Here is a 15,844-nt window from a genome sequence, read left to right on the forward strand (position 1 = left end):
GCTATGATTGCTCCTCTGCACTCCAGCCTGGGTGACAGAATGAGACCTTGTCTCAAGAAAAAGAATCAAAGGTGTGATCTACAGTGTTGATGTTTTCCTGCTTTCGGGATCACTTTATAAATTATATAATTATATTTTATTTTATTTTTAGATAATATTATATCAGTTTATACTCTTAACATGGGTTTGTCAGCAATTAAAGAGATGAACACTAGATGTTGTTTGGGTGATTGGTTTGCTTCTTCCAATAGGAAGAAAATGAACTAAGGGGAAAAAGCCAGCAAAATAGGAGCAGCTGAAGAAAGACCAAGCATGTCCCAGACAAACTCCTGGAGGAAGCCGTGGTGCCCAGAGCACACAGGGAGGGACACATTAGTCAAGAACATGACAAGAGCACCCTTGCTCTGAGCAGAGGCGAACACGGTCATTTAAAGGAGTAGATAAGGCCCATTAACCTTGGGGAGTTGTTAGTGAGGCTGGCAAAATCCCTAACAGGTGCCTGTTTTCTTAGAGGAGGTTGCTGGCTTGCAGAGGCTGTGATGGTTCACAGGGCCTTGAAGACATGGTGAAGATGCAGAATCACTTTTGGGGGATGGGAGAAGCCGTGGACCAGAAACAAAGATTCCCAGGACACTGGGGGCCCAGCTGAGGTTGGAGGCTGTAAATCTATAGCTTCCCTTTTTCATTGAATTTTCTCCTGTAGCCCTCGACAGCTGTGGGAAGGAGGAAGATGGTTGGAGTGAATGTCCATGGATGTGCTGGAAGGGGACAGGGACAGGGGTGGGGTTATGGGACTGATATGCGTACTAAGCATTGTGGCTGATACAAGAAGACCTCAGTCCCTGTCCCAGGGGGTACACACACCACATGGGGAGAGAAGAAAGGCCAGCATGAGAAAATAACAAGTTCTCACATGCTTTAGTGAGATGAAAGGGGGGCAGGCGACAAGTGCCCATTGTTCAGAGGAAACAGACCACTGCAGATTCTGGTAATCAGGGAAGGCCCCAGGCCCTCAGCCACTGCTGTTGCTACTGCTGCAGCTTTGGGGGCCCTTTTCCGGTGGTTAAAAATGGGTGAGTTGAAGCAGTAACTCTGCAGAGGGAGCACAGAGGACAGGTGATGACCTCCACTGCAGCCTCAGGAAGAAGTAGACAGCAAGTATGGAGGGCAGTCAATGGGATGATCAGAACCAGCACTGAGTCCCACTCAGCCCTGAGCCCACAGGCAAGAGCTGCAGCCTCCAAAGTCCTGCAGGGCCCAGAGTTGCTCAGCTTCCTCCAACCTGCACCTGCTGGTCAGAGGAAGGTGTGAGGCCTGAGCACCCAGGAGAGGGGGCAGGGAAACGCCTCAGACAAAGCAGAACTTCCACCAGCCAACTAAAGGATATTAATGTTTTCTCAGCTTGGGCTTGTGCTACCAGGTTTAGGGTAGAGGGGAAACAAGGGGTACCTGCTGGGGACTGAGCAAATACAGCCCAGTGAGAGCCCAAAAATGCTGGGGCAGGGCCAGCCCTAATCAAGGCAAAATCAGAGAATAAATAAAGTATCCTGAAGGGCCCACACCCCACCACTTCTCCTTTCCTCTCAATTTAGCTTGATACTGACCATATTAACTCTTCTTCTCAGGCAAAGCAACTTCCTTATCTCTAGCAAAATTTACTATCTCATGTCCCACTTCTAGTATTAGTTAACTGAATCATCTCATTTATAATACTACCTTTCTCCAAAATAACAAGTGCATCTGCCTTTCATTTTGCCATTCAAACCTCATGTTTCCCCTGCTTTTCTAGGCTGTTTTCTATGTTCAGATTGTCCTTATTCTTTATCCCTACCTCCCAAACTCTTATTTATTATTCAAGACCAGTTCTCCTATTTTCCTAACTAGAAGGAATGTCCATGTTCTTAGCTCCCTTTATGCTCTAAATATATCTTGCTTGTTAATGACACTTTGCATTTTCTGTCTTTCCTTGCAGTTGTTATTGTACACACCTACTTTCATCTGCCTGAAAGATTTTTAAGGATAAAATCAACATCTGTTTCATACTTGTTTCCCTCACAAAACCTTGCATAGTTCTTAGAATATAGTACAAGTTGGTAAAAATATTTTATGAATAAGACCTCAAAAACACAGCAACAAAAGCAAAAATAAACAACTGGGATTATATAAAATGAAAAGTTTATGCACAGCAAAGAAAATAATCAACAGAGTGAAAATAACACCTGTCGAAACAGGGCATATCCTCCAAACAGAAAATAAACTTCGAAACATGGACTTAAAAATACCTCCAGAACAAATGAGCCTAACAGACATTTACATGAGGTTCTACCCCAAAACCACTGAATATACCTTCTTCTCATTAGCTCATGGGACATTCTCTGAGATTGACCACATCCTAGGCCACAAATGTGTCTTAACACATTTTAGAACACTACCAATTATACATGCATTACACTACCAATTATATATGTATCATCTCAGACCACAGTGGAATCAAATCAGAAATAAACTCAACAGAAACACACATCTCTACAAAAAGTCATGGAAACTAAACAACCTACTGCTGAATGATAGTCAGGCCAAGAAGGAAATTAAGAAGGAAATCAAAAGATTCTTTGAAGGAAATGATAGAGGGGACATAGGTTATCAAAATCCATGAAACACAGCTAAAGCAGTCCTGAGAGAAAAATTCATAACTTAAATCCATATGACCAAAAGATATAAAGAACAGAAATCAACAATCTAATGAATCATCTCAAAGAAGTGGAATAGGATGAGCAAACCAATCCCAAACCCAAGAGAAGAAAGAAACTAACCAAGATCAGAGCAGAACTCAATGATATTGATAACAAAGGAACTGTACAGAAGATTAATGAAAGAAAAAGTTGGTTCTTTGAAAAGATAAACAAAATTGACATGCCTCTTGCTAGATTAACCAGAAGCAGAAAAGAAAGGACTCTAATAAGCTCAATAAAGAATGAAAAAGGAGAAATTACAACTGATACCACAGAAATACAAAATATCATCTCTGAATATTATAAAAATCTCTATGCACATAAGTTTGAAAAAGTGGAGGAAATGGACAAATTCTTAGAAACACATAACCTACCTAGGCTCAATCAGGAAGAAATATTAGAATTTAGAATTCCCGAATAGATATCAAGTGCTGAAATTGAAACACTAATAAAAAACTTTCAAAAAAAAGTCTCAGATCAGATTGTTTCACACCTGAATTTTACCAAACCTACAAAGAACAGGTGCCTAGCCTGCAGAAAACATTCCATAATATCAAAAAGGAAGAAATCCTCTCCAACACATTTTACAAAGCCAATGTCACCATGATAAAAACAAAAAAAAAATTCAGAAAAGGACTCATCACAAAAAGAAAACTACACACCAATATCCCTTATGAATATAGATGGAAAAATTATCTGTACAATCCTAGCAAACTGAATAAAACTGCTTATCAAAAAAATAATCCATCATGACCAAGTGGGCTTCATCCCAGAGATGCAGAGATCATTCAACATATGCAGATCTATAAATGTAATTCACCACATAAATAGAAGTAAAAATCCAAGACCATGTTATCCTCTCAATATATGCAGAAAAAGCATTCAACAAAATTCAGCACCCTGTTATGATAAGAATGCTTAACAAAACAGGCATATACAAGACTTATCTCAAAATGATAAAAGACATATATGACAAACCTACAGCCAACATCATACTGAATGGGGAAAAATTGAAAGCATTCCTGTTTAGAACTGGAACCAGACAAGGTTGCCCTCTATCACCACTTCTATTCAACATGGTGCTAGAAGTCCTAGCCAGAGCAATCAGACAATAGAAGGAAATCAAGGCGTCAAAATGGGGGCAGAAGAGGTCAATCATTCTTTGCTGATCATATGATCTACATCATGAAAACCCCAAAGATTCTGACAAGAGAATATTGGAATTGATAAATAAATTCAGAAAAGTCTCAGGTTATAAAATCAATGTACACAAATCAGTAGCATTCATATACACCAACAACAGTCAAACTGAGAACCAAATCAAGGACTCACTACCTTTCACAATATTAACAAAGAAAATAAAATATACGTAGGAATATATTTAACTAAAGAGGTGAATGACCTCTACAGGGAGAACTATGAAACACTGATGAGGGAAATAGCAGAAGACATGAACAGATGGAAAACCATACCATGCTCATCGACTGGCAGAATCAACACTGTTAAAATGTCTATAGTACTCAAAGTGATCTACAGATACAATGCAATCTCTACTAAAACACCAACATCGTTTTTCACAGATCTAGAAAAAATCATTCTACACTTCGTGTGGAACTAGAGAAGACCCCATATAGCAAAAGCAACCTTAACCCAGAAGAACAAATGGGGAGGCATCCATTTACCAGACTTCAAGCTATATTACAAGGCTATAGTGACCAAAATAGTATGGAATTGGCACAAGAACAGCGATATAGATCAATGGAACAGGACTGAAAACTCAGATATAAAACCATCCTCATATAGCCATCTGATCTTTGACAAAGCAGACAAAAGCATACACTGGGGAAAAGAATCCCTATTCAATAAGTAGTGCTGGGAAAATTGGATAGCCACATGTAGAAGCCTGAAGCAGGATCCGCACCTCTCACCTCTCTCAAAAATCAACTCACAATGGTAACAGATTTAAACCTAAGTCACTGAAACCATAAACATTCTAGAAGAAAATCTTGGAAAACTCTTATATAGTAGATATCAGCCTAGGCAAAGGATTTAAGAAGACCCCCAAAAGCAATCACAGCAACAACAATAATAAATAAATGGAGCCTGATCAAATTAAAAATCTTCTGCACAGCCAAAGAAACTATTCACTAGAGTGAATAGACAGTCTACAGAATGGGAGAAAATATTTGCATGCTATACATCTGGTAAAGAGCTGATAACTAGAATTTATATAGAACTCAGGAAAATCAGCAAGAAAAAATCAAATAACCCTATTAAAAAATGCACAAAGGACATGAACAGAAACTTTTCAAAAGAAGATAGACCAATGGCCAACAAACATATGCAAAATGTTCAACATGTCTAATCATCAGGGAAATGCAAATAAAAACCACAATGAGATATCACTGAACTCCAGTGAGAATGGCTTTTATCAAAAAATCTCATACAGTGAGATTACAGGAACACTCATACACTGCTGGTGGGAATATAAAGTAGTACAACCTCTATGGAAAGTAGTATGTAAATACCTCAAAGAACTAAAAGTAGACCCACTATTTGAGCCAACAATGTTAGTACTGGGCATCTACCCAAAGGAAAAAGAGACATTCTTTAAAAAAAGACATCAGCACTCAAATGTTTATGGCAGCACAATTCACAATTGCAAAGATGTGGAATCAACTCAAGTGCCCATGAACACATGAGTGGATTAATAAAATGTGGTATATGTATACCATGGAGTACTGCTCAGCCATAAAAAAAAAAAAAAAAAAAATGGTGAACTACCTCTTGTATTATCCTGGATGGAGCTGGAGCCCATTCTTCTAAGTGAAGTATCACAAGAATGGAAAAACCAGCACCACATGTATTCACCATTAAATTGGTACTAATTGATCAGCACTTATATGCACATATGGAAATAAGATTCATAGGGTGTCGGGCAGGTAGGAGGTAGGAGGGGATGTGTAAATTCACACCTAATGGTTAGGGAGTTGTCTGGGGGATGGGCACATTTGTAGTTCTGATTCAGGTGGTGCAAAGGCAATTTATGTAGCTAAAGTATTTGTACCCCCGTAATACTCTGAAATGGAAAAAAAAAAGAGACATCAGAAAATATTTGCCCATAATTCATCTGACAGGGGACTGATATCCAGAGACATACTCAACAGACATGCATGTACATAAGTCTCTTAGTAGCATTATTATAATAGCAAAAACAAAACTGGAAACAAGCCAAAAGTTCATCAGTAACAGGATGAGTGAGAAAACCATGGTATAGTCATACAATTAAATACTGTACAGCCATGAAAATGATCTGCTACAAATAGTAACAGAGATAAATCTCATAAGACGTTGAGCAAAACAAGACAGACACAGGAGCGCATACCATAGGATTTCATTTATATACAGGTAAATGTTAGAAGTCAGAATAGCGGTTAGATTTGTGGTAGAAGGAGGAGGCAATGAATGGGACAGAACAAGTAGTAGATACAAGAGTGTGTTCATTTAACAATAAGTCATTGAGAGGTACATTTATAATTTTGTGCACTTTTCTGTATACATGTTGCACTTAAAAAAATGATTGGTTTATAAAGACAACGGCTTTGCTATCCTTAGACTGATTTTTAGAGAGTCTAAAAATGGCACCATAGCCTGGGCTTTTCTGAGTCTGATCTCTCTCTCTGTGCCCAGCTATTTCGCCATTCACCCTTTGTTTGAGGGGAAGTGCAAGGAGGAAGAGATGAGTAAAAACAACTCCAGCCTTCCTAGAGCTTGCCTGGATCCCAGCCAAAGCAGTTGCAATTAGAGACCCCTCCCTGAGAAGTGAAAGTTTCTACATATCCACGCAAACAGTGGCAACCCTCAGAGCTAATCTGTGACATGGCCCTGCCCTTTTCCTCTCCGGCATGTCTCACCCCAGGCTCCAAAGCCTCTGGAGATTCACAGACTCCAATCTGGCCTTTGCGATTCCTAGGAATAGACAATCAAAACCTGAATTTAGGCTCCAAAATGAATTTTAGGGCCCAGGCCTATTCCTGTGAGCTGGGCTTTTTTCATTTTTGTTTTTTGGGAAACAGGGTCTCACTCTATCACCCAGGCTTAAGTGCAGTGGTACAATCACACCTCACTGCAATCTTGAAGTCCCAGGCTCAAGCAATCCTCCCACCTCAGCCTCCTGAGTAGCTGGAACTACAGGTATGTGCCACCACACCCGGCTAATTTTTTTTATCCTTTGTAAAGATGGGGTATGGCCATGTTGCCCAGGCTGGTCTCAACCTCCTGGGTTCAAGCCATCCTCCTACCTTGGCCTTCAGAAGGGCTGGAATTACAGGTGTGAGCCACTACACCTGACCCATGTGGACAGTGATTTGAAGGTCCCCGCTCCCCAATACACCCGACCCAAAATCGTCCCAGACTGCCCCTATGATGCCTGAATGAAATTTACTTATTCACTCAACAAATATGCTTGGACATCTCCTGTGTTAGGCACTGTGCCGTGCACTCATCACAACAATAAATATATACTGATTCAGAAGCCCTAGGCTCTGTGAACAAAGGGACCCTGGATTATGCACCACTGAATCCTTAATACCTGGCCCAGTGCCTGGCACAGAGCTGCTCAAGTCATATCCCGGGAAGGAATGAGAATAGAGGGAGGGATGTTGTTGTGAAAATAAATATTTCCTGAGGGTCTTCTGGTGCCAGGTACTGCTCTGGATGCTGAGGATACAACGATGACAAAACAGACAAAAGCCTCAAGGAACTTACTCTCTCCTAGGCTGAAGAGGAGACTGGGAGACAGAAAATAAAAATAAGTAAACGGGATAGAACGTAAAATGGAGATAAGGACAACAGAGAAAAATTAAGCGGAGAGAGGGATAAGGGGTTGCAGGATAAGGGAGACATTTTTCAGAGGGGGAGGCATCACTAGGAAGGTGGTATTTGAGCAAAACCCTGAGGGAAGAGAGCAAGCCGCATGGCCAGTGAGGGAGCAGCATTCCAGGAAGAGAACGCTGGGGGATGCAAAGCCCTAACAGGAAGCGTGGTTGCGCTCGAGGACCACCAGCACCAGTGTGGCTGAAGTGCTGTGAGCCAGAGGAGAGATGAAGGGGAGGGGGTCCCAGAGGCCAGGTCACTTAGGCTATCGTAAAGTGCACGATTTTTACTTTGCCTAAGAAGAGAAGGCTTTGGAAGATTTTTGCAAAACTCAAGAGCAATATGTGCATCTTACATAAATATTAATAGTATGCATGGCTCAGCACCGTGGCTCACGCTTGTAATTCAAACACTTTGGGAGGCAGAGGTAGGAGGATCACCTCACGCCTGGTGTTTGAGACCAGCCTGGGCAACATAGCGGTACCCCATCTCTACGAACAATTTAAAAATTAGAATGGTGTGGCGGCCCCTGCCTGTAGTCCCAGCTGTTCAGAAGGCTGACACTGGAGGGTCATTTGAGCCCAGGAGTTCAAGGTTGCAGTGAGCTGTGATCATGCCACTGCACTCCATCTTGGATGGCAGAGCAAGACCCTTTCTCAAAACAAACAAAACAAAACAAAACAAAAGAGCAGTGTGCATATTAAACTTTTCAGTAAACAAAGTTCTAAAAAAAAATTCACTCTCATCATACGTCCCCTGATGGGAGTCAGTGAGAAAGGCAGAGCATCACTTTTGTGGTATTCTTGCCCCAAATGCACGTGATAACCTGACTCATATAAGGAAACAACAGACAAGCCAGATTAAGGAACCCTCCACAAAGCCACTGGCTTATACTCTTCAAAAACACAATGTCATGAAAGATGGAGAAAGGTTAAAAAGTATGGTTGCAGATTGAAGATGATTGAAGAAAAATAACTGAATTTCATACATGATCCTGATTGGATCCTGGATCATGAAAAAATATGCCATATAGCACATTATTGGGACAATTGGTCATATTTGAATATGTATTGCATATTTGATTGTATTAGTGTTAAATTTACTAAATTTCATGACTGTGCTATAACGATATGAGAATGTCCTTGCTTATAGGAGATAAGTGCTAAAATATTTAGCAGTAAAGGGGCATGATGTCTGCAACTTATTCTTAAATGGTCCAGCAAAAATAATTATGATTGTAAAGTTAGATATATACACATATATACGGAAAGAAAAAAATAAAGCAAATGTGATAAAATGTTAATTGGTAAATGTAGGTGAAGGAAACACAAGAATTCTTTGCACTATTCTTGCAACTTCTCTGGAACTGCAATGATTTCAAACTAAGAAGTTTAAAAAGTGAAAGGAAGAAACAGAGAAGCTTCGATCAGCCTGGGCCAGTGCAGCCCCACAGACACAGGACATAGCAAGAGGGGGGAGAAGCCCAGGAAGACCAAGTCCATCCCTCCCTGTGCCCAAGGAGTCACTCAACAGCTTCCCCCTGCAATGGACCGCAGGGCCAGCCAGACATGGAGCGAAAGCCCTGGGTATGGGGGTGGAGGGAGCAGAGTCCTCTGTGACACATCGTCACAACCTCAGGGTCGGGCTCTGCTTCTGTGACTCTCATCCCCCAAGACAGCCATCAAATCCCATCAGTCCTCCTTCAGGTTTCTGAGCCGCTTTCCAGGCTAATTGGATCAGATTCCACCCTAGCTCTCTCGCCTAAAATCCTGCGCCACTGGGTCCCGCCAGGCCACCCCCTCGAGCCCCTGGCTCCAGACCACCCCCCCTGCTTCCTTCTCTTCATGCTCTGCCCTAGGCTGCCTGTCTCCTTGCAGAGGTTGAGTCCACCTGAGCCTTGACTGGCTCTTCCTGGAAGACACAAGAATGTTTCAACTAAGTACCTGGATATGGGACTTTATACCATATAGGACTTCTACTCGGCCTTGCACCAACAGTACCCTGTGCCTCAGTTTCCTCCCTTGGTGCCCAGAGTGTGCCCTCCTCTCACTCCAGCCCCACCAACGAAGCCCCTTGCAGAGTTGCTGATCTAAAAATGCATGCTCCATGTCTCAGAGCATCTTGCACCCCAGGGTTGGAGGAAGAGGGGAGCAGTCTTCAGCTGGGGTTTCCCAGAGTAAGCCTTAGATGGCCCGGTGCCCAGCTGACAGCTTTAGGTTTGCTGTGAAGCCTCCTCTTAGTGTCTCCTTCTCCTGCCAGAAGCCAAGATTTCCCTAACGGTTCCCAGGCCCTGTGGCCTCTGGGCGGCACAGGGCCTCTGGGCGGCTGGGGGAGCCAAGGAGATGGAGGACCGGGCTCTGTCTGGCCGCTGGCATCGCCCCACCTCCCAGCTTTCCTGCTCAGGGATCCATCTGCCCATCTCTGAGCTCCAGAACCACCCAGCTGCCTTGGGGCTGCTTCTCCTCTCACTCCCCAGTCAGAAGATGGGCTCCCTTTGCCCTTAAAGGCAGCTGGAAGGAAGCTTTTCTCCCCAATACACAGAAAGGAAAATTGAAGCCAGTAGGAAAGAGTCTCCTCGCCCAAGCCTGCCTGGATTGCTGCTGGCAGGGCCAGATGCGCCTCTCAAGGACCTGCCGCCCCCCTGCCAGCCTGTGCTGTCTGACTTAGAGTGTCAGAGCTCTCAGGAGCCCCTTGGAGTCCTGGGTCTAGGCGACCATGTAAGTGGCACTGCCGGAGGCTCCCGGCTCTGACCTTCCTGAGGGGCACAGCCCTTAGTCCACATCAGCCCCCGCTGGGCCTCCTTACCTTGGCCCTGAGGCACCTGGAGGAGCAGGAGGAGTGTGAGGGTGACAGCTTGCCCCAACATCCCCAGAGAACAGGGAGGTCAGGCCAGCCCCTCCGCCCCACCGGACGCTCTGCCGAGCACAGGCTCAGCAGCCGTTAGGCAACAGGAGGACGGTGGGGAGCAGAGTGGCCTCACCGCCAGTCTGGCCACAGCTTCCTCAGTTCAAGGCTGTTAATGTTGCTGTGAGCTGACAAGGCTGCTGAGAAAGCCCAGCCCCTGGACCTGGTCTGACAGTTGCCACAAGACAAACTTGTGAAGTTTGCAAGTGGGTGGGTGCTCAGTGTTCTCAGGGACTCACAAAACCGGCTTCAAAATTGTATCCCTTTCTCTGCCCCAGCCTGGCTGCTTCATTCAAAGGGCAGATGCCCCGGAAATTTTCCGATTCTCTTCATCCTACTGGCAACACACAGAGCCCTACATGAGGACGAAACAGCCGTCATCCCAGACCAGCCCATCACACAGAATTGTTGAGGGGATGGGGGAAGTGCGGAGGGCCTGGGATGGGGGGCTGAGACTCAGAATCCTGGATAAGAGGGTGATAATGTTGAAGGACAGGATGAGTAGCTGGGGTGACACAAGAAGAAACCCAGAGGTTGGAGACACTAGAACAATCTAACAGGCCCAGAGATTCTCTGGAAGTGGATACTAAAATTTAAACATAAGCCAATCAAATTTTTTTCATTAGAATTTGGTTTTGCTCCAAGTGTCCTATCTGTACTTCTAAGGCAGCTTTGGGTGGCCTCAGGCCTCTATGGAAGGGTGGGGGCAGCCACATCCAACTTCCCCGGGACACTGGCAGATGAGAATCTAAAATGCAAGATCCAAGTCTCAGAATGTCCTGGACTCCAGGGTTGGAGAAAGAAGGGAGCAGCTTTCAGCTGAGAATTCCCGAGTAAGCTTAGATGGCCGTTCCCCAGGGTTCATGCCCCTTTCTTCTGCTTTCGCCTTAGCAGCAAACATTTTTGGTTTCTTCAGGTCCACCCTTCTTCCCTTTTCCCATCCTTTCATCCATTTCCAGTCACTTAGTCGGAACTGAGCGGCAGGATGTAGACTGAGAGAGAGGTAGCAGTCGGCTTCTGGGCAGAGCACTGGATTTGGAGTCAAAGACTTGAACTTGAGTTCCCACTCAGCACCTGGTGATCTATGTGATCCTGGCCAAGTTACTTCCTGAGTCTGCAGAGTCAACAATATTTGCCCCTCTTCCCCACAAGGTAGTTTTCGAGATCAAATTTAAAAAGCATACCTGAGAGTATGCATGTAAAAAACACTAGACCTACGTGAGGCTTTTGTGTTTTTGTATTTTTTTAAGGCCTGCATAGCTTTTTCCAGCTGTTCTAATGGTATCATCTCTTATCTCCTTTGTCTTTTCCCACGGTGCAGCCTTCAACCCCTGGGAGTTTCCTTGGAGTTCATCTGGCCATGCCTTTTGACCTTGAGAAGTGGTGTTCAAGATGTGATAAAACAAGGAAGTGTAAACTTCCCTTACAAGCTCTAACCGTGAGAAGCAACTCATGAGCCACATGAATTAGGAATCAGCTTCACCAATCCTGAGTTCAACACTAGCTCCATCCTTCCTGCCAGGCATGTGGGTGGCCCACCAGCCTCTGGAAACTGAGCTGGGAGTAGCCACACCACTTTGTACGTGTCTGTCTTGTGGTCCTTAACAAACTCCACCACATAATAGCTGCTATTTGCTCTACATACTGCCCTCCCCCACCCTGAGCTTTTCAACATAAAGTCTGTGTTCTCCTTAGCTTAGTGTTTCCAGAGCCTGGCCAGGTGCCTGGTTCTTCATAGATGGATGATTAATAGATCGTCAAGTGCTGAAGGAATGAATTATTTCCCCAGAGAAGATATTTCTATTCCCCTTAAGATGATGCAGTGGTAAGCTAAGCCACCATGGTCCTGGCCCTCATGGAGTTTATACCTTGCCTTGCCAATTCTTTGTGCAGAGAGCCCTCCTGTGCAATTCAGCTACTTTAACATGAAGACCCAAGACCCTACAAAGTCCACATAAACTCAAAGACACCTGTAGCCCCATTTCTCATACATATTGCCCAAGTCTCTAAAAGTCTGGGACAGGAGACTCAGATGAGACATTTAAATGTCAGCAGCCATCCAGGAATCCAAAGTTTATCAATTCCTGCCCTCTCATCCTTCCTTTTCCCAAACCATGCTTTCACCATGCTTCAGTGAGTCAAGTTCATTCTAATAAATCCCACTTCTGATGCCAACTGAATGAATGAATCCCACTTCTGATGCCAAATTTGTAAGTCCCCAAGACCCCCTTCAAATTTGATAATTCAGGCCGGGCGCGGTGGCTCACGCCTGTAATCCTAGCACTCTGGGAGGCCGAGGTGGGCGGATTGCTCAAGGTCAGGAGTTCGAAACCAGCCTGAGCAAGAGCGAGACCCCATCTCTACTATAAATAGAAAGAAATTAATTGGCCAACTAATATATATACAAAAAAAAAATTAGCCGGGCATGGTGGCGCATGCCTGTAGTCCCAGCTACTCGGGAGGCTGAGGCAGGAGGATTGCTCGAGCCCAGGAGTTTGAGGTTGCTGTGAGCTAGGCTGACACCATGGCACTCACTCTAGCCAGGGCAACAAAGCGAGACTCTGTCTCAAAAAAAAAAAAAAAAAAAAAAATTGATAATTCACTAGAAAGACTCACAGCACTCACTGAAACCTGTTTTACACATGGTGCAAAGTTTACTACAGCAAAACAATACAGAAGAAAACCACACAAGGGAAGGGGTACCTAAGTCAGGGTCCAGGAGCATCCCAAACACAGGGCAGGCACAGAGCTTCCAGTTCTCTTCTTCCAGTGGAGTTGTGCAGACAGAGCTTGCTTCTCCCAGGAATTGTGCGTGACAATACAGACAAAGCACTGCCAACTAGGAAAGCCTTTCCAAGTTTTGGTGTCCAGTATTCTTACTGGGGCTTCATCACATAGGCATGGCTGACCTCAGTCTCTGGTCCTTCCAGAGTTGAGCTGGTGCTCTGTGGCCAAAATTTCCCACCATAAATCACATTGTTGGCACAGACTATCCAGCATGGCCCAAGGTCCCCTGTAGATGAAGACACTGGGGACACCCCAAGCAGGACATTCCAAGCCTTAGAGATTACCTCCCAAGAGCCAAGGACAAAGGCCAGGCTTCTCTTTAGGCAAGATTAATCCTTACTGCATAGCCAGAAAGAAGATGTAAAAGTATTCAAAGATAAACCCTTCAAATAGGGCCCAACGGATATGACCAACCAATCTTTACAGATATGGCCAACCACTCTTTCAAGAACTCAACAAATAATTTCTGTGATACTAGACACGAAATGAGAGCTCATTGCCTTTATTTCTAACCACCTGAACACTGTCTGTGCTCCTGTTTTAATGAAACCATAACTAAACTCTTTTTATTTATTTATTTTTTTTTCCCAAATTCTATGGCTACAAATATTGTTAGGGTTACATATCTTGCCCCTGCCCCCCTCCCCACCCTGCTCTGCCAGAGCTTCAAGCGTGTCCAGTCTTCAAGTGGTGCGCCCTGCAGCCACCATGAAAGTGCATACCCTTCCCCTTCTCCCCCCTTCCACCTGTTCACCTCCCATTAACAAATTTTTTTTTTGTCTAAAAAAAAATTTGGTTACAGTGTGTTTCTTTGCCTCTCCCTAAAAAGGGATAGAGGTAATCCTTTCCCCCCTACAATGCTCATTACATCCTTAAGATGTGGGCACAACCATTCTTTTTCTATCTCTGTTTCTCATAAGGACTGGAAAATTGCTTTTTCCATTCTATATATACTTATCTCTCTTGGGCTTTGACTTGTGGGAAGGGAATTAGCCAGTTATCTTTTACATATTGGATGTGGTAACTTACAGGTTCAAGTTAAAGGTGAGAAATGCAATATTCCCATGAAGAAGATGGAAGGTGGACCCTCTTAAAACAATACCTGGCATATCAAATAACCTAGTAAACCTGCATCTAAGTCAAGGACCCAGGAGCAGCAGCCAAAGAGTGCAATCCACATCATCATAGCTCATCTCAGAATTTCAACATGAGAAGAAACTTGTCTTTTCCAGCTTTGAGGTGAATAAACAACCCTGATGATGCAGAGAATTGGAGACTATCTCCCTGACGCTAGCAACATGATGCAGGGAATGGGACCAATCTCTGCTTTTTTATGTAGGAACAAGATGTTTCTACAGGGGATGGGTGAAAACTTACCTAATGGATACAATGAACACTACCTGGGTGATGGGCACACTTATAACCCTGATTCAAGCAAAGGAACATTGATACATGTAATCAAAAACATTTGTACCCACAAAATATGTTGACATTTACAAAATTCTGAAAACTAAAAGAAAAAAAGATGTTTCTACACAAAAAATGAATGAAAATGCTTTCCCAAACTGTAAGGTAAATTCAAGAATGAATTGCTCTATGCAATTTAAAGATAATTAAATATAAATTTTTGGCTGGGCACGGTGGCTCACACCTGTAATCCTAGCATTCTGGGAGGCCAAAGCGGATTGCTTGAGGTCAGGAGTTCGAAACCAGCCTGAGCTGGAAATTAATTGGCCAACTAATATATATAGAAAAAATTAGCCTGGCATGGTGGCGCATGCCTGTAGTCCCAGCTACTCGGGAGGCTGAGGCAGCAGGATTGCTTGAGCCCAGGAGTTTGAGGTTGCTGTGAGCTAGGATGACATCACAGCACTCACTCTAGCCTGGGCAACAAAGCAAGACTCTGTATAAAATATATATATATATATTTTTTGTACAGTTCTATTTTTTATTATATTCTATAAATCAGAAACTGATCTAGTATCAATTTTTTAATATTTTATTTTAGTATCAGATTTTTATATTTGACATTTTTGAGTATCAGATTGTTTTGCAAAAATAAAACCAAAGAAGGAAAACCTATAATGCCCTCTAACTGCCCTGCCACCTAGTTTGTGAATTTTACCTAGTTTGTGAATTATAAATATAGAAGATCAAAGTTGATGTTCTAATGATATGGTAATTTGCACAAGCCAATGTTCCCTATAATATTTCAAGTTGTACTACATGGATACTTCTAATGAGAGAGCCACACTGACCAGAAGGGACCACCAGCCTCAGGGTGATGGGGGGTCTACTGGCAGCTGTGCTATTGGTCATAGAGCTGCTGATGTCCTCTTCCAATTTGTCAATGATCATAGCAAAGGCTTTGAGGATGGCACTACTGGGTCCAGCCAAAGTGGTAATTCTCTCAGGACAATTCCCTTCTGAGATGTTGATATGTGTACCACTCACCTTACACATCTTCTTAACTGATTCTTCTTTCTTTCCAATGATACTGCCAACTTCCTTTCCATACGTAAGTTGCTAGATGGTGAGAGTGACAT

The 15,844-nt window shown here is 43.5% G+C and overlaps 1 protein-coding gene across 1 annotated transcript in view; it reads right to left on the bottom strand.

The window, feature by feature from the left end:
* CD244 (CD244 molecule) overlaps positions 1–10,653 on the bottom strand; it is a 33,024-nt gene extending 22,371 nt beyond the window's left edge. The window contains exon 1 of the mRNA XM_012749200.2: positions 10,413–10,653. Coding sequence (XP_012604654.2) covers positions 10,413–10,473 — 61 coding nt within the window. The 5' untranslated portion in view covers positions 10,474–10,653. The remainder of the gene's footprint in view (positions 1–10,412) is intronic.
* Positions 10,654–15,844: the final 5,191 nt, after the last annotated feature.

Source organism: Microcebus murinus, chromosome 2 (genome assembly GCF_040939455.1).
Source record: "Microcebus murinus isolate Inina chromosome 2, M.murinus_Inina_mat1.0, whole genome shotgun sequence".
Taxonomy (NCBI): Eukaryota; Metazoa; Chordata; class Mammalia; order Primates; family Cheirogaleidae; genus Microcebus; species Microcebus murinus.